The sequence below is a fragment of the Sminthopsis crassicaudata genome, chromosome 2 (genome assembly GCF_048593235.1).
Source record: "Sminthopsis crassicaudata isolate SCR6 chromosome 2, ASM4859323v1, whole genome shotgun sequence".
NCBI lineage: Eukaryota > Metazoa > Chordata > Mammalia > Dasyuromorphia > Dasyuridae > Sminthopsis > Sminthopsis crassicaudata.
In genome coordinates this window covers 15,291,404-15,318,941 of record NC_133618.1, presented here as the reverse complement: position 1 = coordinate 15,318,941, position 27,538 = coordinate 15,291,404, and the positions used below count along the sequence as shown (strand labels likewise).

At 35.2% G+C, this 27,538-nt stretch overlaps 1 protein-coding gene across 1 annotated transcript in view; it reads left to right on the top strand.

Annotated features, from left to right (window-relative positions):
- LRRTM4 (leucine rich repeat transmembrane neuronal 4) overlaps window positions 1–27,073 on the top strand; it is a 942,554-nt gene extending 915,481 nt beyond the window's left edge. The window contains exon 3 of the mRNA XM_074285448.1: window positions 25,759–27,073. Coding sequence (XP_074141549.1) covers window positions 25,759–25,980 — 222 coding nt within the window. The 3' untranslated portion in view covers window positions 25,981–27,073. The remainder of the gene's footprint in view (window positions 1–25,758) is intronic.
- The last annotated feature ends 465 nt before the right edge of the window (window positions 27,074–27,538 follow it).

Sequence of the window (27,538 nt, the reverse complement as noted above, 5' to 3'; positions counted from 1 at the left end):
GTGCAAATGTTTTACATACAAATATATAGAATTATAGATAATGTATACAGTTCTTATCATGTTGAGTTTAATATGCCTATCTCAATCTAATGGGAAGTTGGAGAGTTGAGATGGGAAAGAAGTATAGAGGTTCAAGATATATAGGGACATTTGAGAATCATCAGCATAGAAATGATAATGAAATTAATGGAAGATGATGGTGTTGCAAAATAAAATCGAATAGAACAAGAAGAGGAGAGAACTCAAGATAGTTTTACAAAATTCCTGTGGTTATAACATATAATAAGCAGGAAGATCCATCAAAGTAAAATGTGAAGATGTTATCTAACAGATACAAAGAGAATCAAGAGAGAATTCATTATGAAAATCTAGAGAGAAGGGAGCATTAAGAAAAAAAGATGATAAAGGGTGTCAAAGTCTTAGGAGAGATCAAGATGACTGAGAAAACACTGCTTACTTTGGCCATTGAGAGATTATTAGCAACTTTGGACAGAAAAGCTTAATTGAATGATGGTGTTAGAAATCAGACTATAGAATATTAAAGAGAGGAGAGGAAAGGAACTGGAACCTCTAATTACAGAAGACTTTGTCAATGGAATCAATAACACAAAGGGAAAAAATATGGTATAATAGATTTTTGGGTTTTTGGAAAACATGAAGAACATAAGTATTTGTAGGAAATAGAGAAGCAAAAAGTAGACAGGGAGACATTGAAGTTAAATGAGGGGGGATGAAACATGATTCAATAATTAGGATAAATGAGCTGGACTGAGTTCACTTGTGATCAATCAATCAATCAATCAATAAATAGTGATTTATGGTAACATGGAGAAAGGTCTTCTCTTCCTATGAAATAGGGTGAGAAATTTCATAGTCATAGAAGCATCTGATATGAGGTGAGTAGTAGGGAACCAAAGAGAACTTTCCACAAATGGCTTTTTTTCTAATAAAATACTGGGCAAGTTGTTACTTGAGACAGAAAGAATGGCAGGGGAAAATGAAACCATTGGACAGTTGAGGAAGGTTGAAAATATTGGGGGGAAAAAAGTGGTGCTGAGACTAGTGAATTGGTTAGGCAGGTTGGAAAGGATTTCCTTGCTAGAATAAGGACCTAGTTCAGAATATGTAACATGAATTTATACTAGAGTCAGCGCGAATTTTTAGATTTTTGCCAACTTAGTTCTGTAGCACATTAATGTAAATTAAGGTGCAATTGATAGAACTGATCCAGAGTTGAGTCTTGGAATGTAAAGATAGGGAAGTCAAGTAAATATAGCCAATAAAGGGATGCTGTCCTGAAATGACCTGAGAATCCTATAAAGAAATGGAAAAAGCAGAATTCAGAGGGAATTGAAAGTAGCACATGAAAAGATATTCTAGAAATTCTAAGTATTAGAGCCCAGAAAAGTATCAAGAAAGAAAATCAGCTAGACACTTCTCTTAAATTTCAGGTTATGAGAGGAAATGATCAGAGAAAAGAGATATCAGAGCAGAGAAATCTTCCAGAGTGAGAAAACTTGTTGGAGAAAGATGGCTTACAGGGTGAAACAGAAGAAGAAAACAAAAATCTGTCATTTGACTTCAAATCTAGAGTATATTAGCTAGGGAGATGACAAAGCATTTTTTTAATAGTTTAATCATGTGTGATCTTTTTGTAATTCAAAAGTGAATGAGATCTTTCAAAGTCTCTTATGTTTCTCTGTTTCTCATTTCTTTATTTTGACCTCCTTTTGCAGTAGCTTCATATTAAAAAAATGAAGAAAACATATTTCTCTTTTCTTTCCTTTAAAAAAAAATGTTGATCGTTTGGTACAATTAATCTGGAGGCTTTAATGTGTTTTTCAACACTGGGATTCTTTGTTAGCTTTTAAGTATATAAAAATGTCCCTCTTTCCCCAAAGTCAGGGCAGAATGGGTTATTACTGCCATTCCAGTGAATTAGATTACTTAAAGAAGAGGGGGGAGGGAGAGCAAAAGAATTAGATTGTGAAAATGCCTAACCCATGTAGAAATCCAGCCAAGTGAACATTTATAGGCACTTTGCCATCTAGGTAAGGTAAATTTACCTAAAAGGAGCTATTAAAAAAATCTGGATAATGAGAATTGTTAAACGCACTCAATTGAATTTCACCCAACTTTAGACAATGGGAATAAACAAGGATGGCAATATAAAGGGTAACAATTAACCCTCTTCTAGTAAAAAGTCCTTTTGTAGTGCAGAAAATATTGGATTAATGGTCATTGTGGGGTGGGGACAACTGGTTTCAAAACCTATCCTCAGATATTTTCTGGCTGTATGTTGATGGCTAAGTAATATTATTAAAAGGAGAAGGAGAAAGAGGAGGAGGAGGAATGAGAGAGAGAGACAGTGAAAGAGACATAGAGAGACAGAGAATGAGGGAGAGACGGACAGGGAGAGAGGGAGAGGAAGAGGGGAGGCAGGGAGAAGGGACAGGAGGAGTAGAGAGGGGAAAAAGGGAGGAAGTGAGGGAAAATTTTAAGGTACTGAGTCTCAAGTAATTAGGACTTTTTCCTATCCTTGTATTGTTTTCCCTGTCCCACAGAGAAGGCCATTAAACTCTTTTCAGAACTTAATTTGAGGTTCCAAAATATTGCCTTCTTAGCCTTCTGCATAAATCTTGCAATGCAGGTTTATATAAATTCCCCTTCCACAGGATATTTATTTCCTATGAACCACTGAAAGAGAGAGGGCCTGACTGTTTCTATCTTTTAGTGGCTAGATCTACAGAAGTAGAGCCTTTAGAAGTTAATACCAGCTAATTAATCCAGGCCATTAGCCCCAAACCTCCCTGAATACTGAAAGTACTGCTAATGTAATAAGCTGTTCAGTTAATGGAGTCAGAGCTTACTTCAGAGAACAGACAGTGCCTCATTCATTACTTTAATCAACTGTCCGCAACACTTCACATACAGTATATATCCTGATGGGGAAGCCATAAAGATGAATGGGAATGCTCTGTTTCATTAAGTTTGAAAAAAAAAAAGAATAAACAACGACAACAACAACAACAAAAAAAACTTTTTATGTCATCCAGATATTAGGAAGAAAGCAAATAAATAAATACAAAATGAACTTTCCCACTGGTAAAGGAAGAACCAAGAGAAGAATGCTGATCTATATTTTCTAGGTTGAAAAAGTTTTAAATGCAATGAGAGAGTAAATAAGTTATCCAGGATCACAAAAGTAGTAGTTATTGTCCTTCATGCTCAGAGAGAATGAAAATGATTTCACTATTATGGGATGTCTGACCGGGCCTGGACAGGCTTATGGGAGCTCCAAAAACTTGGACATAAGTGTCCCACATCAGTATTTAAAATGGAGAGATTTTGAAATTTGGGCATTGATGTTTCTTTTGAGCTACTGCAATCCTGCTTTGCTTATAGGACAGAATTCCTTCCTTGACGTGGGCGCTCCATGTTCTGTGCCAGTGGCTTCCATGTCACACCATTGATTCTGAAGTTCTTCAGAAATAACTTGAGAGGGCCCTTATATTACTTCTATTTCTCTCCATGTGAACAATATTCCCATAACGTAGTCTTTTAGGAAAACATATATTTGTCATTTGAACAACATGGACAGCACATCAAAGTTACACTATCTGAGGGCAGTCTGAGTCTTTGGCAGCTCAGTTAGAGAAAGGACCTTGGGATCTAGTGCCTTGATTTGCAAGGTGATCTTTGAAATCTTTTGAAAAAAATTCAAATGGAAGTGATGAGTTGCAAATGATGAGATGCAAGAATTGAGTGAAAGAGATCCCTTAACAGCAATGGGATCCCCTTGGCAGTGGCAGGCTTTGTGAAAGAATTCACAAACCCCAATAAATAAGGGCATGAGATTTGTGGCAAAGAATGGATTTAATTACATTAAGAAGCCTGCTTCCTTAGTGAACAAGGTTCTTTTAGGACACTGAGAAGAAAATATCTTCAGTAGTGGAAATAATCCTGTTAGGACTTCTGTGATGATAGGTTTGACTATAACCCTTGGTAACATGGGGTACACCTTGGGCTGGGAGCTGGGTAGCCCTTTGAGCCACTCCATAGAGGACTATTGACTATGAGACCTCCAGTTGAATGATATCATATAACTGGTAGTTTGAGCCACTGGGAGTTCAATTAGGGACTAATGTTCGATTCAATGGAGGGTGCTGATTATGTCCCTGGCCAAGATCTCAAATTAAATAAGATCACTTAACTGGGTGTTTCCCTTGTGGACAGAAGGGTGTGCCCCTCCCAGGGGAAATCTTGAGACCCTTCTTTCACAGATTACAGGGGACAAAGTTTCAGGGCCCCCCAAAAGTTAAAGTGGACATAATTTACATCAGAAGCACTTCCATTTCCTGGCATGGTGCAGGTAGTCTCTCTAGCTCTTACAGCCATATAACAATGAGATCAGTAAAATGGCGCCATAGAGCTTCCATTAGGCAGCCTAATAATTTTCTCCCTTTACTTTCTTTCTTGTTTTCCCTTCTTTTTCTCTCTCTTTTTATTTCTCTGTTCTTCCATCCTTCCTTCTTTCATTCCTTCCTTTCTTTCTTTTATTCTTTCTTCCTCATTCATTCTTTTTCCTTTCCTTCCTTTTTTCTTCTTCCATCTCTCCCTCTCCTCTTTCCTTCCTTGCTTTCTTTGTTTTTCTTTCTTTCTTTCTCCCTCCATCCTTGTCCCTTTCTTCTTTTCTTCTTTCCTTTGTCCCTTCCTTCCTTTTTACTTGCTTCTTTTTTCTTCTCTCCTTCCTTCTTTCCTATTTTCTTCTACAGGTTTAATTTACAGATTTCTCTATTTTAGAATGCAATATCAAAAGTGAATTGACTTCAAGAAAAACTTGGCTCTCCTATTGGCACTTTCTCTAGGCAGACAACTGCTGTAGCATTGAGGTACCCTTTTCTGATTATTGTGTTTGAGTGTAGTACCTTTTTAAAGGTCTTTATATCTATATATACATGTATGTATATACACATGTATGTATAACATATAAATAGATACATGTAGATACATGTGTGTATTATATATATATATATATATATATATATATATATATATATATATATATATATATATAGAGAGAGAGAGAGAGAGAGAGAGAGAGAGAGAGAGAGAGAGAGAGAGAGAGAGAGAGAGAGAGAAAAGAAAATAGAATGTCCTTGAGTACAGGTCCAAGTATTCCAGGTCTTTGACATGGTTTGTCATATATATATAGTTAGGCACTTAATTATTGCTTATGGAATAAGTGGTTGGAATGAAATAAAAGTGTCCTTGACTTTAGATTTGAAATGATTTCTGTTCCAATCTCAGGCAACTGAACCTTTTAAGACTTTTAACAAATCACTTAAGTTGTCTGATCTTCATTTTGTACATTTATTCTATATTGAGATATAGAGATATACATATATGTAGATGTTTAAATATGTCTGTATGATCATTTGATGTAACAACTGAATAAAGAAAAGATGCTGTATGAATTGGAACAAGTTTTTATTCCCTCTGATGATAACTTTCAAACATGAAACAAACAATCTTTAATGTCCTTTTTGCTTGTATATTTGTGGTCCTTGTACAAAAATTACTTTAAGTACTGGGCTTAAAGTCAGAAAGCTTGCCATATATTAGCTGACTCACTTTGGAGGTATCACTTCAACAACAAAAATCTCATTTTCTTCATTTATAAAGTGAGATGTGTTATGAAGATCATTTGATATCCTTCCTAATTCTAAAACTATAATTATTTTATGCCTTTTCTCTAGCTCTCAGAAATATGACAAAAAAGAACAGAAAAGAAAATGGATCCTCCACATCTGAGCTTTCCAGTTTTAAAAAATAATCTACTTCCATTGAAGCTCAATGTTCATATTCCATTTGGCCATTCTTGTCATGTAATTTTAGAATGAGTGCATTTGGTAGAAGACTTGTTTGGAAATTCTTATAGTTCCCATTTAACTAATCAACATCCTTCATTTCCTTCCATGAAAATGACTGCCCATCTTCATTAAAGCACTAAAAAGTATTATATTCTTCATCCATATACTGTAATGTGCTCCTTTTTTAAATGATTTCAGTTGCCAGGCATTCTAGTGGGGTTTGGGAAAATGAGGGCCCAAATGGCATTTGGGAAATTGGATATCAACTTTTTTTATTACTCAAATACTAGGACTGAAATGTGAACAATGCACATGGAACATTAATAAAAAAAGATGGATAGAGGTCCAAAGCAATTTGAGAGGGATCAGCCTTTTAAACAACTTATTCCTCATGCTAATACATTGAGAATATTACAAACTAATTCCTATTACTAAACTAGATTCCAGAGACCTCTGTGGCCCTTCGTATTATCACATATTCTTTAATTGAGCTATAGCTGGGCTAGATAGTCTCTTCTATTCCCCAAACCCCTTTAAGACTGTATAATATCCTTGGTTCAGTTGTGCAAGTATTCTGCTTTCTAGGTTTTAATGTGTACTTAGTCTCTGTGTACTTAATGACCAGGTATGGCTACAGTGCAATCTGTGTTGCTAGATGGAGTGCTCATACAATTATAGCATGAGAAATCAATTTGAATGGAGGGAATAGTGGACATAGAATTAAAGCTTTGATATTTTCTTTTTAAAAATTAAAAAAAAGGTGTGTGGATAGAGGATGAGGAGATAATTGACTAAATAATGTGCAAGTTAACAGAGAAATGATCTAATCTAGGAACCTCATTATGCAGATGAGTAAATTAGGAACCAGGAAGATTAAGTGTTTTGGCCAAAATTAAAAATCTAGAAAGTTGCACAGACAGAACTGATGCTAAGCCTTTGGAATCTAAGTTAAGAATTATCTATATTTTAGGTTTAATATACATTTTATTTTTCCTCAATATGATTTTTATTTTTCCAAATACACATAAAGATAGTTTTCAAGATTCATTTTTTCTAAGATTTGGGGTTCCAAATTTTTCTCCCTCCTTCCCTTCCCTCCCCCTTTCCCCAAAACAGCAAGCAATCTGTTATAGGTATAACATGTACAATCTTTAAAATATATATATATATATATATAACATATATATAAATTGTCATGTTATGCAAGAAAAATCATTCAAAAGAAAAAAAAAACATGAGAAAAAGCATACAAACACAAAAGGTGAATATATTATGCTTTGATCCTATTCAGTCTCCATAGATCTCTCTCTAGGCTTTTATCATTCAAGCCTATTGAAATTGTCTTGCTGAGAAGGTCCTACTCCATCATAGTTGAACATTACATAATCTTACTATTACTATGTACAACATTCTCCTTGTTCTATTAATTTCACTTAGTATCAGTTCATAGAAGTCTTTCCAAGCTTTTCTGAAATCATTATACTCACCATTTCTTAGATAATAATATTTCTTTACATTCATACACCATAACTTATTCAGTTATTCCTCAACTGATGGATATCTATTCAACTTCCAATTCCTTCCTATTCAAAAAGAGCTTCTACAAATATTTACTGCCCATATAAATCCTTTTTCCTCTTTTATGATCTCTTTGGGATGTAGAACCAGTAGAGGCACTGCTGATCAAAGAATATGTACAGGTTTATATCCTTTTGGACATAATTCTAATTTACTCTCCAGAATGGTTCGATCATTTTACAACTTCACCCATAATGCATTAGTGTCTCAGTTTTCCCTCATCCCTTCAAACATTTAATCATTATATTTTCCTGTCATTTTCAAGCTATCTTTCTCTCAAAGAATATGTGTACTGTCAGAAACAAATTTTAACTGACCTTTCTTTGCTCCTGGAATTCAGAACAAAATAGTTCTACCAATTGATCATGGGGGCCGTTGTATGAACTGGCCCATGATTTTACTTTTATTAAATTTCATACACATATAAACACACTCACATATGAATACATACAGAAATAAACATATATATTTACATTAAAATGCATTATTTACTAGTTTTTAGTCATGTTCAGTTGTTCATGGCAACTTTATGGGGGGTTCTAGGTAAAGATACAGGAGTAGCTTACTATTTCCTTCTCCAGCTTAACTTACAGATGATGAAACTTAGGTTAAGGTACTTGAAGAGGATCACATAGCTAAATAAGTATCTAAAGCTGGATTTCACTCAAGTATTTTTGAATCCAGAAATGATACTTTATCTATCTTATCTGTATGTCTGTGGATAATTCATATTTGTAGGTGCATAATCACACATATGTTTATCTATACCTATATATAATTTATCTTATTATTTTACTTCAGTTCATTTCACATTGCTGCAAAAATGATTTCCGTGGGGTACATCTGATCATGTAGATCTTCTATTAGGCAGATGGGTAACATGATGGATTAAGCACTGGCCCTGGAATGAGGAAGACAAGTTCAATTCTAGTCTCTGTTCCTGAATAACTGTGTGGCTTTGGGAGAGAAACAACCACAACCACAACCACAACAACAACCACAACCACAACAACAACAACAACAACAACAACAACAACAACAATATCTTAGTTTCCTCAAATGTTAAATGTTTCTCGATAAATTGATTGCATTATTTCCATTATAAAAGCCATATTTTCATTGAGATAAGGTGACATTTCTGAAGTTCTTAGAGATAATAAATAGCTGAATCAATCTTCAAACAGAATTCTTCCATCTTCATTCTATCTGTACCCACACCCAATCTACCCTCAGTTCCTTTTAGTTGTTAAACAATCATGGTAGAGAAGAATAGTTTTTTGTTATTGTTTTCCTTTGTTTTAGCCTTCAAGTGCTCATTTAGTTGTCAAAAGCCCATGATAGAAATAGAAGCTATTCCTTTTTAAACAATCCAATTCATTTTCTAAATGAAATGACTCCTCTTTTATATACCATACTCATTACTTATAAGTAATTTATAGCCTCCAGTGAATCCTTTAAGTTCCCAGAAAATGCCATATTTAACCAATCACTATTATCAGTTAAAGAGTGAAGTTGATCAGATGGCTGACAGAACTTGGAGCCAGTTTGGAAAAGAATATAAAAAGAGTGACAAAAAAAAAAAAAAAAATCTCATTATGGGTTAATAGGGACCATTGTGATGTTGCAGATTGGATTTCCTTTGCCTGAAGAATAGGGTACAATAACATTCACTGAAACCAGCTTTTTATTGCTATTCAAAAATAAGATCCCAGCCTTTGAGTCCTCCAGAAAAAAAAAAAAATAAATAAATAATAATTCAATTATTTAGTGTCCTACCAATAGTAGTTTTCCCCTTAGTGTATGGTTTAATAGAGGAAATAAGTTGCACCTAATTTGAAAAGTATATAAGTAAACATAAAAAAGCAAGAACTGCTGTGAGGTTTCATAACCATCAATTGAAGAAACCAGACCCAAAAAAACACATAGTGAGAATTGCTTAAACTTGAGAAATTAGAAGTCCTGGAGAGTCAAGAAAATAATAAGTAAGCTAGGTTACTTTGCTTAAATGGTTCTCATTTAATCTAATTTGAGAATAGGCAAAGTAGGAGATAAATATATTCACTTACACTTTGTACCATCCCCTCAACCGGGGATAGTTATGTTTCCTTTGTTTCATACACCGCCTTCTGGAAAGAGTCATTTTCACTAGTTAAATACACTTCCTGAGTTGACTTTTGATGAGATCACTCCATTGAAATCTATTCAAGATTATCTGACATCTTTTATTTCCTACATCTAGTGACCCTATCCCTTATCCTTCTTTATGTCACCATTTAGAATTTACCATTTGCCCATCATTTTTTCCGGTACACTTTATCTTCTTGGAGAATTTAGGACATTATTATTTTGTTTTTCTTCCAACCTGTTTGATTATATACATGTTCTTCTCTCTAATTTTGGAAGTGGTTGCAAGGCACTTAGACTGTCTCTGTTTCTTTTTCTCTCTTAATGATCTTGCCACTTCTTTGGATAAAATTTTATTTATGCCATTTGTTAATGGATTTACATATTGAGCTTATTTAATTTAATTTTTATTTTGATGAAATACAAAAATGACTAATGGACAGAATGTCCTATAGTTATCTCCATTTTCCCCCTAAAACTCATCTTCCAAAAATTTCTGTCTGGAGTATCACTATTGTCCTATTCTTCCAGGTCCTCAACCTTAGGCATACACATTGTCCTTTGTGCTCACAGAAACCATCAGTCATCAATTTTTTTTTTTTTCCCTTAATTCTGTCTCCCTTTCTCTTATATCCAATTCCTTCTCCACTTACATTTTAATAGTACTTTCCTCAAATACATGATAAGATAATTTTAGCATTAACTTTTATAAGATTTTGAGTTCCAATTTTTTTTCCCTCTTTCCCTTACCTTCTCTCTTCTTTAAATATAGCCAATTTGATATAGGTTATACATATGCTATCATATAAAACATATTTGTCACAAAGAAGAAAAATGAAGAGAATAAGATAAGTGGGGGGAGGTATTCTTTGATTTGCATTCAGAGCCTATCATTTTTTTAAAAAATTGGATGTAGATAGCATTTTCCTTTGTACTTATCTTGATCATTATGTTGCTCAGAAAAGCTGAGTCATTCATAATTGATCATCACACAATGTTGTTGATGTGTTGGACAATGTTTTCTTCATTTTGCTCATTTCACTTTGCTTAAGTTCATATGAATATTTACATTTTTTTCTGAAATCTATTATTTCTTGTTGTTCAGTGATATCCCAAAACATTCATGATACCATAGAGTTTTCAGTCATTCTCCAATTGATGAGTATTCACTATTTCTAATATTTTGCCACCACACACACACACACACACACACACACACACACACACATACACACATAAAATTATTACTATTTCTGCACATTTAAGTACTTTATCTTTTTATGATATCTTTGTGATACAGACTTAATAGTATGATTGCTTGAATAAGAATATGCAAAGTTTGGTTTCCATTTGGGCATACTTCCAAACTGTTCCACTGAATGATTGCATATATTAACAATTCTACCAACAATGCATCAGTGCTTCAATTTTCCCTCATCATCTGCAACATTTATTATTTTACTTTTACATCATGTTAACCAATATGATAGATGCTAAGTGGTTCTTCAGAGTCATTTTAGTTTGCTTTTCCCTAATCAAAAGTGATATGAAAGCACTTCTTAATTTACTTATATATCACTTTGATTTTTTCATCTTAAAAGTGCCCGTTCATATCTTTTGACTATCTATTGGAAAATGGATTGTATTCTTAAAAATTTGACTCAATTCAGTTCTTTGTACTTTTGAAAAATGGGATCTTTATCCAGAACCATTTGTTATAAAGATTTTTTTTCATTCTTATCTTGGTTTTATTGTCTTTATTTCTCCATAAGTTTTTACATGTAATATTGATGAAAACTAAATAAGGGGTTCCTAAATGAAATTAGGTTTGAGATCTAGTAGCAGGTTCGGGGTGCATGGAGTCAAATAGAGCTCCCCTGCAACCTCTTTGGATTCAGGCCAAGGATACAGAGTTAAATGAGGTCTAGTAGCAGTGCAAGAGTCCTCTGTAAAGGAATTTACAGACACAAAAACCTAGATTGATAAAAGAGGTTTATTATGGGGTTTGGAAGTAAGGTAGGAAGACACCAGAGCCAGGATGGTTCTGGTGGGCAGAAATCCTTTACATGGCTGGCATAAGAATGCCATTTTTGGGACCTCTGCAAAGAGTGGACTCCAGTTTGGCTCTTTTTATAATAGGGGCTTGGACAATCTGAAGGGGCTTGTGGGTGGAGTCCCAGGTTGGCTTCCTGCTTGAATTTTGGAAGGATTAGAATTTGAGTAGAATTCAATGGGTTTTTAGATAAAAAGGAAACTGTTTGTGCTTGGGGTGGGGTCCCTTCCCTGAGGCAGAGTCCAAAGAGTTTTGGGGTTTCCTCATCAATATTATCAAAATTATCTATTTAAAAAAGATTTTGTAAGGCTCTCTATTTTTTGTTTGGTTATAAACCTATAACTCATTTAACTTCTCCTTTAAGAATTTGGATGCAATAAGTGAATGTGGAGCCAAGATGGTGGAGTAAAGATCTGAAGTCACCTGAATTCTCCCTTAGGCCCCTCCAAATTCCTTTACATAATCATTCCTAACAAATTTTAGAGTATCAGATTTTACAGATGAAAACAACTTGGAAGGTAAGCAGAAGGGGTCTGTTCACCTGAGTAGAAATTCAGCAGAACCCTGGCCTGGGTACCTGCAAAGCAGGAGTAGACCATGGGGCCTCTGATTCAATTGTTGGTCCTAGTCATTCCCAAATATCTCAGCCCAGAGACACAAAAAAAGCAACTTATAAAGTCAGTAGGAAAGGTCTGTCCCATTGGGGTAAATGGGTCTTAGGAAATGAGCAAACCAGAACAGTGTCAATAGCAGATTCCAGAGACCTCTGCCCGCAGACCATAAAGAATGGGATGAGCTAATCAAAAGGAGGTCTCTTTACTAGCATCAAAGAATGACACTTGTTTTAACAAACTAGAATTTAAAGACAATGTAATGGGATAGATAAGAGTATTTGTGGTCACTCAAATACATTTCTCCTTGTACCATAATAGCTTGGAAGGACTTAAAACTTAGGTCCCTAGAAATCAAGATATCTATGGGTAGCTAAATAGTGGATAGAGTGCCACCCCTGAAATCAGGAGAAACTGAGTTCAAATTAAACTTTAGGCACTTAATACTTTCTAGCTTTGTGACCCTAGGCAAGTCACTTAACCTCAATTGCCTCACCACCCCCCCCAAAAAAAAAAAGAAATCAACATATAATAAAACAAAACTAAAAGAATGGGGAAAAAGTGAAAGAAAACTATATGAAATATCTCACTGGAGAAACAACTGATGTGGAAACTAAATCCAGGAAAGATAATTTAAAAATAATTGTTCCACCTGAAAGCCATGACAAAAAAAAAAAAAAAAAAAAAAAAAAAAAATGACTAGAGATCATAATTGAAGTTGAAGAGAAGAAATTATCCAGGTCCTCAACCTTAGGCATACACATTGTCCTTTGTGCTCACAGAAACCATCAGTCATCAAAACTGGATAAAATTAGAAATAGAGGGTAAAGGGGGCGGAGCCAAGATGGCGGAGAAGAAACACACAACTCAGTGAACGTCCTCACTCCCTCACAACCAATTAGATAAATTAAGTCTCAAAATTAGCTCAGGACTGATAGATACCACAAGGACTGGAAGCACGACTTACCAGCTGAAGAGAATCTGGAGTTTCAACAGGAAAGGTCAGTTCTCAGGGGAGGAATAAGAAAGACCAGCACAGACGGTGGGGTAGGGGCACACTGCGCCCATTGCGCTGGGAAGGGCTCTGGGATCAGAGAAGCCACTGAGGTAAAGGAACCTGGCACAGGCTGTTAGCTCTTCTCTGCTAATTATTTAGCAGTTCAGAAGAGAAAGCCAAAATATTTTAAAACTCAGATTAGATTCCCCCCCCCCCCACCCTGGGGGTGACTCGGCAGACTCGGCACCAGGGGGTGTGGCCTCAGCTACCTCCTGAGAATAGTTAAGAGACTGACAAGTGGGTGGATACGGCCCAAGGCAACACACACTGCCTAGCTTAGCTGGAGGGAGTGGAACTCAGCTCCAGGAAGTCCCAGAGAAGCGGAACCTTTGAACTAGGGACCGCGGTTTCTGGCAGACACTTCCAGGTAGAGCGCAGGGGCTTCTTACGTCACCTGCTGCAGACACCCACTCCCCACCCGGACACATAGGCTGGGCTTCTTGCTGTCTTCACTATTCTACGCCCTCGAAGCACAGTAGTGCTAATCACCTCTGAGGCGCTTCCAGGGAGGGGGTGGGGAACTCTCTCCCAGAGCTCTATCTTAGCTCCGGCGCAGGGGCCGCTGCATCCATCCGGTCTGGGAGGAAGCTGGTAAAGAAGTAAATAATTTCCTACCCCAGGGACAGACCCCAAAACATTTTTTAAGTATGAGCAAAAAAGCTAGAAAAACTATAGATTCCTTCTATACAGAGAAAGAGCGGGTACCCAACCCCGAGGAAGTTAACAGCAAAGATTCAGAAGATAACAACCTAAAGGGGAACGATCCCTGCCCCCCATCACATAACTCTCTCCTAGAAGAAGCTCTTAAGAAATTGAGGGAGATCGAAGAAAAATGGGGCAAGGAAAGGGAAGTTATGATAGAGAATAACAACGTCCTGAAATTGGAGTTGGAAAAAATAAAGAATTCACAGGAGATGCAGGGAAACAAAATTTATGAATTAGAAAAGGTTAAAAAAACACAGGAAAGTAGGATTTCCGAATTGGAAAAGATAAAAAAGTCTCAAGAAAATAGAATTTCTGAATTGGAAAAAGAAAATAATTCTCAAAAAAAAAAAAATTAGGGAAATGGAAAAAAATTCAATAGAGCAAAATAATTCATTTAAAAACGAAATTGGGCATTTACAAAAAGAACTAAAAACTGTGAAAGAAGAAAATAACTCCTTAAAAGTCAGGATGGAACAAATAGAAATGAATGATTCACAGAGAACCCAAGAATCAGTCAAACAAAACAAAAAAAATGAGAAGCTGGAGAACAACGTCAAATACTTACTGGGAAAATCTATAGACCTGGAAAATAGATCTAGGAGAGATAATCTGCGGATTATTGGACTTCCAGAAAACTATGACCAAAAAAAGAGCCTAGATTCTATTTTACAGGAAATTATCAAAGAGAACTGTCCAGAGATAATAGAAACAGAAGGGAAAGTAGATGTGGAAAGAATTCATCGAACTCCTTCTGAAATAGACCCTAAAAAAAGAACACCACGGAATATTGTGGCTAAGCTGCAGAATTACCACACAAAGGAGAAAATCCTGCAAGCAGCTAGAAAAAAACAATTTAAATACCAAGGTGCCACAATAAGGGTCACCCAAGATCTGGCTGCCTCCACATTAAAAGATAGAAGGGCCTGGAACCTGATATTCCGTAAGGCAAAAGATCAAGGACTGCAACCAAGAATGAACTACCCAGCTAAGTTTAGCATCTTTTTCCACGGAAGAAGATGGTCATTCAATGAAACAGAGGAATTCTATATGTTTCTAAGAAAAAAACCAGACTTAAACAAAAAATTTGATCTACATCCACAAGACTGAAGAGAAACAGAAAAAGGTACACAGAACCCTTGAGAACTGTAACTCTGTTGTGGGTATATAAAAAATACTCAAGGATAATTTGATTTTACTGATATAAAAGAAAAAAAGGGGGGTGTAGCAAAGGGAAGGAGGTCGGTTCAGAAAAAGGGGAAGGAGTGATAAAAAGAGGGAAACTACATCCCAGGAAGAGACATAGAAAATACACCATATCTGAGGGAACTTAGTGAGGGGGAGAATCATTGTGTGAATCTTACTCTCATCAGAAGAGGCTCAAAGAGTAAATAATTAACATATTTGTTTTTCAGAGAATTTTCTCTCACCTCATTAAAAGGGGGGAGAGGAAAAGGGAAAAGGAAAAGGGGAATAAGTGAAGGGTCTTGGAGGGAGGGGGGAGGGATCCTAAAAAAAAAAAAAAAAAAAAAAAAAGAGGGAGGGTTGCGCGTCACAAGGGGGGTCTGTAAATTAAATATCGGGGAGGGGGATCAGGGGGGTCAAGGGAAAAAAGCATAATCTGGGGATAATACGATGGCAGGAAATACAGAATTAGTAATTTTAACTGTAAATGTAAATGGGATGAACGATCCCATCAAACGGAGACGGATAGTAGATTGGATCAAAAAGCAGAACCCTACAATATGTTGCCTACAGGAAACACACTTAAAGCAGGGAGATACATACAGAGTAAAGGTAAAAGGTTGGAACAGAGCCTATTATGCTTCAGGTAAAGCCAAAAAAGCAGGGGTAGCTATCCTTATCTCAGATCAAGCAAAAGCAGAAGTAGATCTCGTTAAAAAAGATAAGGAAGGAAACTATATCCTGCTGAAAGGTAGCATAAATAATGAAGCCATATCAATACTAAACATATATGCACCAAGCGGTATAGCATCTAACTTTCTAAAGGAAAAGTTAAGAGAACTGCAAGAAGAAATAGACAGTAAAACTATAATAGTGGGAGATCTCAACCTTGCACTCTCAGATTTAGACAAATCAAACCACAAAACAAACAAGAAAGAAATTAAAAAAGTAAATAGAACATTAGAAAAACTAGGTATGATAGACCTTTGGAGAAAACTGAATGGCAATAGGAAGGAATATACTTTCTTCTCAGCAGTTCATGGATCCTATACAAAAATTGACCATATACTAGGACATAAAGATCTCAAAATTAAATGTAGGAAGGCAGAAATAATAAATGCCTTCTTCTCAGATCACAATGCAATAAAAGCTACATTCAGTAAAAAGTTAGGGGTAAATAGACCAAAAAGTAATTGGAAACTGAATAATCTCATCTTAAAGAATGACTGGGTGAAAGAGCAAATTATAGAAACAATTAACAATTTCACCCAAGATAATGATAATGATGAGACATCATATCAAAATCTTTGGGATGCAGCTAAAGCGGTAATAAGGGGAAATTTTATATCTTTAGAGGCTTATTTGAAGAAAATTGAGAAAGAGAAGATTAACGAATTGGGCTTACAACTTAAAAGGCTAGAAAAAGACCAAATTATAAACCCCCAACCAAAAATTAAACTCGAAATACAAAAATTAAAAGGAGAAATCAATAAAATTGAAAGTAAAAAAACTATTGAATTAATAAATAAAACCAAGAGTTGGTTTTATGAAAAAGCCAATAAAATAGATAAACCTTTGGTAAATTTGATCAAAAAAAAGAAAGAGGAAAATCAAATTGATAGTCTTACAAATGAAAAGGGGGATCTTTCCACCAATGAAGAGGAAATTAGAGAAATAATAAGGAGTTACTTTGCCCAACTTTATGCCAATAAATTTGATAACTTAAGTGAAATGGATGACTTCCTCCAAAAATATAGGCTCCCTAGATTAACAGAGGAGGAGATAAATTGCTTAAATAGTCCCATTTCAGAAAAAGAAATAGAACAAGCTATTAATCAACTCCCCAGGAAAAAATCCCCAGGGCCAGATGGATTCACATGTGAATTCTACCAAACATTTAAAGAACAATTAGCCCCAATGTTATATAAATTATTTGAAAAAATAGGGGATGAAGGAGTCCTACCAAATTCCTTTTATGACACAGACATGGTACTGATACCTAAACCTGGTAGATCGAAAACTGAGAAAGAAAATTATAGACCAATCTCCTTAATGAATATTGATGCTAAAATCTTAAATAAGATATTAGCAAAAAGACTTCAGAAAATCATCTCCAAGATAATACACTATGATCAAGTAGGATTTATTCCAGGAATGCAGGGCTGGTTCAATATTAGGAAAACTATTAATATAATTGACCATATTAATAATCAAATTAATAAGAACCATATGATCATCTCAATAGATGCAGAAAAAGCATTTGACAAAATCCAACATCCATTCCTACTAAAAACTCTTAAGAGTATAGGAATAAATGGATTATTCCTTAGAATAATCAGGAGTATATATTTAAGACCGTCAGTAAGCATAATATGCAATAGAAATAAACTGCAACCTTTCCCAGTAAGATCAGGAGTGAAACAAGGTTGCCCACTATCACCATTACTATTCAATATAGTACTAGAAACGCTAGCCTCGGCAATAAGAGCCGAGAAAGAGATTCAAGGAATTAGAGTAGGAAATGAGGAAATTAAACTATCACTTTTTGCAGATGACATGATGGTATACTTAGAGAACCCCAAAGACTCTGCTAAAAAGCTACTAGAAATAATTCAAAATTTCAGCAAAGTGGCAGGATACAAAATAAATCCACATAAATCCTCGGCATTTTTATATATCACTAACAAAATGCAACAGCAAGAGATACAAAGAGAAATTCCATTCCAAACAAATGTTGATAGTATAAAATATTTGGGAATCCATCTACCAAAGAAAAGTCAGGAATTATATGAGAAAAATTACAAAACACTTGCCACAAAAATAAAATCAGATTTAAATAATTGGAAAGACATTCAGTGCTCTTGGATAGGCCGAGCGAATATAATAAAGATGACAATACTCCCCAAACTAATCTATTTATTTAGTGCTATACCAATCAGACTCCCAAGAAACTATTTTAATGACCTAGAAAAAATAACAACAAAACTCATATGGAAGAATAAAAGGTCAAGAATTGCAAGGGAACTAATGAAAAAAAACTCAGAGGAAGGTGGTCTAAGTGTACCTGATCTAAAGCTATATTATATAGCAGCAGTCACCAAAACCATTTGGTATTGGCTAAGAAATAGATCGGTAGATCAGTGGAACAGATTAGATACAAAGGACAAAAAAGGGTACATCTATAGCAATCTAATCTTTGACAAACCCAAAGATTCCAACATTAGGGATAAAAATTCATTATTCGGAAAAAACTGTTGGGAAAACTGGAAATTAGTATGGCAGAAATTAGATATGGATCCACACTTAACACCATATACCAAGATAAGATCAAAATGGGTCCATGATTTAGACATAAAGAGGGAGATAATAAATAGATTAGAGGAACAGAGGATAATCTACCTCTCAGACTTGTGGAGGAGGAAGGAATTTATGACCAGAGGAGAACTAGAGATCATTATTGATCACAAAATAGAAGATTTTGATTACATCAAACTAAAAAGTTTCTGTACAAATAATACTAATGCAAACAAGATTAGAAGGGAAGTAACAAATTGGGAAAATATTTTTAAAAACAAAGGTTCTGACAAAGGTCTCATTTCCAAAATATATAGAGAACTGACCATAATTTATAAGAAACCAAACCATTCTCCAATTGATAAATGGTCAAAGGATATGAACAGACAATTCTCAGAGGAAGAAATTGAAACTATATCCACTCACATGAAAGAGTGTTCCAAATCACTACTGATCAGAGAAATGCAAATTAAGACCACTCTGAGATACCACTACACACCTGTCAGATTGGCTAAGATGACAGGAACAAATAATGACAAATGTTGGAGGGGATGTGGGGAAATTGGGACACTAATACATTGCTGGTGGAGTTGTGAAAGAATCCAGCCATTCTGGAGAGCAATCTGGAATTATGCCCAAAAAGTTATCAAACTGTGCATACCCTTTGACCCAGCAGCGCTACTACTGGGATTATATCCCAAAGAAATACTAAAGAGCGGAAAGAGACATATATGTGCCAAAATGTTTGTGGCAGCTCTTTTTGTTGTAGCTAGAAACTGGAAGATGAATGGATGTCCATCAGTTGGAGAATGGTTGGGTAAATTGTGGTATATGAAAGTTATGGAATATTATTGCTCAGTAAGAAATGACCAGCAGGAGGAATACAGAGAGGGTTGGAGAGACTTAAATCAACTGATGCTGAGTGAAATGAGCAGAACCAGAAGATCACTGTATACTTCAACAACGATACTGTATGAGGATGTATTCTGATGGAAGTGGAAATCTTCAACATAAAGAAGATCCAACTCACTTCCAGTTGATCAATGATGGACAGAGGTAGATACACCCAGAGAAGAAACACTGGGAAGTGAATGTAAATTGTTAGCACTAATATCTGTCTGCCCAGGTTGCATGTACCTTCGGATTCTAATGTTTATTGTGCAACAAGAAAATGATATTCACACACATGTATTGTACTTAGACTATATTGTAACACATGTAAAATGTATGGTATTGCCTGTCGTCGGGGGGAGGGAATAAGGGAGGGGGGGTAATTTGGAAAAATGAATACAAGGGATAATATTATAAAATATATATATATATATAATAAAAAAAAAAAAAAAAAAAAAAAAAAAAAGAAATAGAGGGTAAAAATGGAAATTGATAAAATCCACTGAGTTGCAAGTTTAATCTGAAAAGATAATATCTAGAAAAAAAATAAGTTAATGGAGGGGGTGAGAAAAGTGTACTTGGAGAAAGAGAAAGGTAAAAATGGATTGGCCATTAAAAAGGCAAGAAAATGTTTTATCAGTGGAGGAAAAGAGAATAGTGGAAGAGTGAGTGAAACTTTCTATCATCAGAATTGGCTCAAAAAGGTAAAAACATACACACTCATTATGGACATAGAAATCTTTCTTATCTTGCAGGAATGTAGAAAGATCAGAGGATATGAAGGGTGATAGAAAAAAGGGCATTTTGGGGGAGAAGATGATTGGAAGCAAAACACTTTTGATGAAGGACAGGATAAAAGGAGAGAATAGAATACATGGGGGGGGAATAGTAATGTGAAAAGAAATCTGAATCAAATTTCTTTAATGAAGGCCTCTTTTCTAAAAATGTGTTGGGAATTGAATCAAATTTATAAAAAAAAAAAAAAAAAAAAAAAAAAAAAAGCCATTCCCTAATTGATAAATGATCAAATGATATGAACTATTTGCAAAGGGTTATAAAATCTTGCATATCTTTTGAACTAACAATACTACTACTAGACTTGAAAAGAAAAAAAAGGACCTATATGTGTAAAAATATTTATAACAGCTTTTTTTTTTTTTTTTCAAGGCAAAGAATTGGAAATTTAGGGTATTCTCATCAATGGGGAAATATGAATAACTTGTGATATATGATTATGATGAGATATCATTTTTCTATGGGAAACTATGAGCAGGGTGTTCTCAGAAAAACCTGGAAAGTCCTCCAGGAAGTGAAACAAAGTGAAAACACAAAAAACAAGCAAGCAAACAAACATACCAACAAACAAAAAAACCAAAGTGCACTATTTACAAAGTAATAGCAATGATGTAGGATGATCTGATGTGAATGATTTTGCTATTCTCACTAATACAAGGATCCTAGACTACGAAGAACTTGTGATGAAAAATGCTATTTATTATTGAAGCATACTTTTTTCCCACTTTATGTTTCTTAATTTTTTTGAGGGGGAAATCTGTTTATTTTGAAATATGGCTTTTATGGAAATGTTCAATATAATTTACATGTGCTTTCTTAATGGAATGGGAGAGGTGAGAGAAAGGAAGAGAACCTAGAACTCAAAGATTTAAAAACAAATGTAAAATATGTTTCGCATCTAACTGGGGAAAATATTTTCAAAACATATAAAAGTTAAATTTAAAAAATTGGATACTATACCACTTGATGCACATATTAATTTTGCTTTTATTTTATTTTATAGGTATTAATATTGCTTCATTGTCTGCCTTTCATTTCCTTGATTATCTCTTTTAATTAGATCCATTTTTCTTTTTTATTTTGTCTAAAATTAAGACTGCCCTCGCTACCCATTCTTTTAAGTTTAGCTGAAATCTAAATATTCCTAGTATTTGTGTCCTAATGTCCTTGTGTCCTAATACCTTGTGTTTACTCTGTGTGTCTTTCTGCTTCAATTGTGTTTCTCTTAAACACCATATTGTAAGATTCTGGTTTTTTATCCATTCTACTATCCATTTCTTGTTATGGGAGTTTTCATTTTATTCCAATACACAGTTGTTATTACTGATTGTGTATTTCCTTCTATACTATTTCTCTTACTCTTTGTCCTTTCTCTCCTTTCACTCTTTCCAAGATTTGTATTTGTATTTTCCTTCTGTCACCCTCTTTTCTTTCATTTCCACCACCCCCAGTCCCCCATCAACTGTACTTAATCTCCTCTTTTCCTGCTTCCCCGTCTATTAAGAGAGAATTCTATATTCAGCTGACTGTGTATATTCCCTCTTTTGGCCAATACTGGATAAGAGTAACGTTAAATGATCAATCACCCACTCTCTTATTATCCCCTTCAATGTAATAGGTCTTACATGCTTCTACATGTGATATAATTTATCCCATTTAACCTGTCCTTTCCTTCTGCACCCCACTGTAGAACTCCGTTTTCTCAACCCTTATTATTTTAAGTTATTCCCTCAAGTCCAACTTATATACTTGCATCTTATATCCATTGTTTCTTCTAGCTGTACTATAAGTAGTGTTAAGGAACAGGTCAATTTTTCCAGAGCCTCCACAGGTGTGAATCATAACATCTGAAGGAGTTGTAAGGCAGCCTTTGCTGACACAGATGTTGCTGACTGGGAAAGAGATAAATTGGAGGCAGAGGAAAGAGGAGAGAGATCAGATAGTGCAACCACCTCTCAGTAAAGAGGTCAGAGAACAGCAACTATCACTCAGTGTCCTTATATCATCCTCTCATAAGAGGAGATCCATTCCTGGATCTCCAGCAGCCAATGTCAGTGGCTACCATATATTCCAACAGCTCTCCCATGTTTCCCAACATATGGCGCCCAATGTGGGGCAAGAATTACAAGAAGAATCAGAGCTGTTTGTGAGAAGGATCCTTCCAAAGTTAAGGAAGAAGAGCTCTGGTAAGACTTTTTTAATTGGGGTAATTAAATGAGTCAACATATCAAAGGGCCAAGCCAAGAGACCGATGAGAGACTTAAATGCTTGTTCTGACTATCCTCCTTTTCTCCATTTGAAAGCTTGCTTTGATCAGCACCTGCTACAACCATACAGAAGTGATAGTGCTGCTTGCATTCCTTAGTGTGTGGACCATGCTGTGGGGGGGAAATAACAGCAAAAAATGGGGAGTTCTTAAGAGACAGGTCAATTCTCCAAGAGTCTACACAGCTGTGAATCTTAACATCTGAAGGAGTCTCAAGGCAGCCTTTGCTCACACAGATATTGTGGACTGGGAATGAGATAAATTGGAGGCAGAGGGAAAAGAAAGAGGTCAGACAATGCAATGGCCTCTCAGTAGGGAGTTCAAAGAACAGCAATTGCCTCTCAGTAAGGAGGTCAGAGAACAGCAACTGTCTCTCAGTCTCCTTGTATCATCCTCTCAAAATTTAATGAGGAAGATAAATTGTAAGCAACTATATATGAACATGAGATAATCAGCAGAAAAAGTCACTAATTATATTTTATAGAAAGTGGGTTTTTAACTAAGATGTGAAGGAAGACAGTGAATGTAGGAGATGAAAATGAAAAGTGAGAGTTTTTTTAGGAATGATTGATAGCCAGAGAAAGTATGAGGATCTGAGAGATAGAATGTTATGTGAAAGGAACAGCAAGTAAATATGTGTTGTTAAAATATGTTGAGTGGGGAAGCAAGATTTGAAAAGCCTGAAAATTGAAGAAGGAGACAAGTTTTGAAGAACTTTAAAACAAGTAGTTGATTTTGTATTTGATAAGAGAATCAGCAAGGATCTGTAGGATTTCACTGAGTTACTGACATGATCAGACCAGAGATTAAGAAAGATGAATTTGACTGGTGAGTTGTGACTGGGTTAGAGTAGATAAAGACTTTAGGTAGGGAAACCAACTTATTATAGGTTGTGGCTGTTGTAATAGTGCTGGTGTCAGGGGAAGATGGGCTTTACTATAGTGATGCAGTGTCAAAGGAGCGAATGCAGATAAATAAAAGAGTTGTTGCGAAGAACAAATCAATATGAGGTGGCCACAGTTTTGATATAGGAGGGCAGTGACAGGGAGTGAGGACTTGAGGCTGATATCTAGACAATAAGCCTAGGAGAATGGGAGAAGTGTATTGTTTATGAATTTAGGGAGAGAGGAAATTTTAGAAGTAATGATAATGACTTTGGCTTTAAATAAGTTAAATTGAAGATGTCTACATGAAGAGGTCTGTCATTAGTATCCAAACTTAATATCATCTCATTTCAAGGAAGCATCTATCCATATTGTTGACTCTCTTCATATCTCTCTATCTTTCTTTTATCTACCTTTCTCACTTTTTGTATCTTTCTTTCTGTCTCTATCATTTTTCACTCTTATTTTCACTTTTGTCTTGCCATTTTATTATCTTATTTATAAAACCAATATATATGAAATATACAAGTCTAGCCACAATGTACCTCCTTGAGTTACAGATCAGCATTCAAAACTTCCCCATTATCATCTTCTGATTCTCCCTTGACACATTCACTGTTCCTTCTACTCATCATCTGATACTCCACCAATGCAGAAAATTCTCCTCCTAATCCTAATTTTCCTATTCCTATTAATGGTGTCAATGTTCTTGCAATAATTATACCTTTCAGCATTGTTCTCAAATTAACTTCTGCCCTCTCCTCAATCCCATCTCAGCAGAGAAAGAGCCTGAGCTAATTTTAAGACTGAATATTGTTTGGGGAGTAAATTAAAGCTGGGTTCAAATCCTGCTCTGAAAAGTTTTCTGACAGAGACAAATCCTTTAATTTATTAAGCCTTGGTTTGGTTTCCTCATCTGTAAAATGGGGAAACTACTACTAATAATACCTATATTTCACACTATACAGAATTGTTTTCATTGTTCTTAATCAATCAGCTATTATTCAACTTCTTTAATGATTCATTTGAAATTTCTTTTATTTCTTTTCCTTTTGTCATCATTCTAGTTCCTACTGTCATAACTGCTTAACTAAGTCTCAGAGCAGATACCCTTTTTTAAATTAGCCTCTTTACACCATGCTCTATGTTATGGTAAATCATTTCACAAAATCACAGAGTCACAGAATTGCACAATGTAATTATTCTAATTTACATCTGAAAATAGAAACATTTCTATAACATTTTCAATAATTCTTTTTCGTTTTTCTTTAAAGAATTCCCCATAAAGGGAATCTCGTGACCAGCAAAGAAATTCCATTCTATTGTGATTGCTCTGTTAGTTGACTTTTATTCTCCATAAAGCAAAATGAAAACTCATTTAATCATCCTTTAATCTACTGCCTCTTCTTCTGACCTAGAAGATTATGAAAGCATAGGTACTAGATATATGATTGTATTGGTATAAGGTTTGTTCTGTTGAAGAAATTACCTCCAAAAATTAATGACCACCAAATTTAAAAAATCTAGAACATTTGAGATGAAGTGACTTAGCTAGGATCACAAAAACAGCATTTGTCTAAAGTAAGATTTGAATTCTCGTCTTCCTCACTTTGAGTTCAACTTTCTATCTACTATATCAAATTTGGTTAAGACAAAGAAATCTAATCATAGAAACAGATCTTTGATCATGTCGCTCTCTTTTTTAAAAACTTCCTATTGTTGCCCTCTACCTGCTTATAGGCATTAAGAACATGGTAGTAAATATGAAAATATAAATGAGTTTTATGCCTTTCATTTTCTTGTGATATCTGTGTATTATAAAGTATGGTCATAAACATATAGTAAATCTGGAAGGGTAAGAAGAACAGGTTTTACCCTAATCTTGAAGTAAAGTGTAGCCTAAAGAATCTATATTGTGCTGTAGAAGTCAGTGAATACAGAGTTTTTTAAGTTAATCAGTCAGGATGGATGGGAAGAGACTTGTTGACAGCATAAGGCTGTATGGTGAATCACATTTACTTTTAAGAGACACATTTGCAAGTGGTCTTTTGCTAGTGATTGGTTTGGGCCATCCTTCAAGTCCATTATAAAGGTATTAACAAATACATTTGACTTCAGGGAGCAATAGGAGAAATGCCAGATGCAGTGTAGATTTCTATTTATCTTTTAGTTTCCCTGTCCAGAATTAACAAGTGATGCTCTAGTGGAGATCTTCTATAAGAAATAAACAAGCCACTGGTGACAGTCTCTAGCCAGAGATGGTTTTCTAAGTTAAAATTAACAAAACAAATCTCCATTTCATATTTGGACAGTTGTGTTCTGAACCGATGACTGTAAACTCAGCAGGAAAGGAGCTAAACCAAACAAAATTATGTTATCTCCTCAAAACAGATGCATATATTATAGAGGCTGACCTTCCCTATCTCTTTGTCCTTTGTCCTTCAGGTCCCTCATCATATGAAGACGCTGCCCTATTACAGCTATGATCAGCCAGTCATCGGGTACTGCCAGGCTCATAAGCCTCTCCATGTCAACAAGGGATATGACACTATATCCCGGGAACAAGCTGAGACAACCAACCTGGAGCTCAGTCGAGACCACAGCTTCATCGCCACCATTGCCCGCTCTGCGGCACCAGCCATTTATATTGAAAGAATACCCAATTAATGCTGAAGACCATTTCTCAAGGGAAAGGGGACTTTGTTCGGGGGGTGGGAGAGGGAGGGATTTCACTTTAAAGGAAAATTGGATGTGAGATCACAGCCACCCACAAAATTTCTGCCACAAACCAGGAAGAGAGATGGAAATCATACCATCTTTGAGACAAAGAATTATATAGCATGGCAGGAATTACCTTTATGGTTCAGCAGGGAAGACTCCTGGATTTTTTTCTTTTGCTTTAAAACTTCAACAGACAAAACTCTTGGATGTATATAATAAATAAAGATCGTCAAGTTCTTATTAAAATAGATTTCACTCTAGCTACATAAAAGAATGGATTAAGAAATCTGTTTGTATATCTGATTTTCTACACTGCACGGTTCCTTGGCTAGTGAACCACAGGCAAAATTAAGGGTGGGGGGGATTGGGATGAGGGGAAACTCAGTACATGGTTTCTTTGTTAAGTGTTTATTACTCTAAAAACCTTGTTTCAATTGATTTTTTTTTTCTTTAAAAAATATTTCTTTTGTTTTTCCTTTTTTTGTCAAGTGTTTCTATTTCCAACTCTGATCATGGGCATTAAGGCTTGTGCTGGACCTAAAGGATGCTTGCATTGGCACGGGACTCAAGGGAAAATAGATGATGACTGAGCTGAAAAGGGGGATAAAAACACAAACAAAAACAAAATCCCTAGGTGCATGTCCACTCAAGATGTCTGCTATAAACTGGGACAATTTTTTGAAGTTTTTTTCCCCTCTTTGTTACACTTTGCTGTTAACACAGGTCCCATTTTCCACTTCTATCATGAGAAAGAACACCAGGCACCTTGATGCAAATAAAAAACTGGTATATCTGTTTCTTTTTGGATCGGGTGGAACAAAGGGAAATTTGTCATGTGTGCACTGATTGGGAACTCAATGGTTGATCTACTCCTAAACAAAGGAGAATGTGTAACATGAATTCTGTTTTGTTTATTTTTAATTGATTATTAGTTAGTTTTCGTGTAGTTTTTATCAATAAAAGGAAAAAAAAAGTGGTGGAAAAATAAACATATTATTTTGTGGTTGGGACACCACAGCCAACCTAAGATTTGAGTGTTTTTTTCACCATATTATGGATTCCTTTTTCTTTGGTCTTCTAAGTCAAATGATTAAATTCCATGCATTATGTAATTTTGAATCACACCTGTTTATGCTAGTGGTTATAACTTATAAGTCTAAGAGATGACCATAGGATCATATAATTTCCATATAGAAATGACCTGATATATATATTTATGTCATGAAATTGAGAACAAGGACATTCTATCATAGTTTTGTAGTTCAGCTGTGTTGGAGTCTCTGTGAACCATCTGGGATTTTCTTTTCAGATACTGGAGCAATTTATCATGTATTTCTCCAGCTCCTTTTATAGATGAAAAAATTGAGAAAAAAGGGTTAAGTGTCTTACCAAGTACACTACTTGTACATTATCTAAGGACAAATCTGGACTCATGAAGATGAGTATGTGTTACTTAACACTCAGTGCTCTAGCCACTATCCCACCTAACAGTCCAGCTATATTG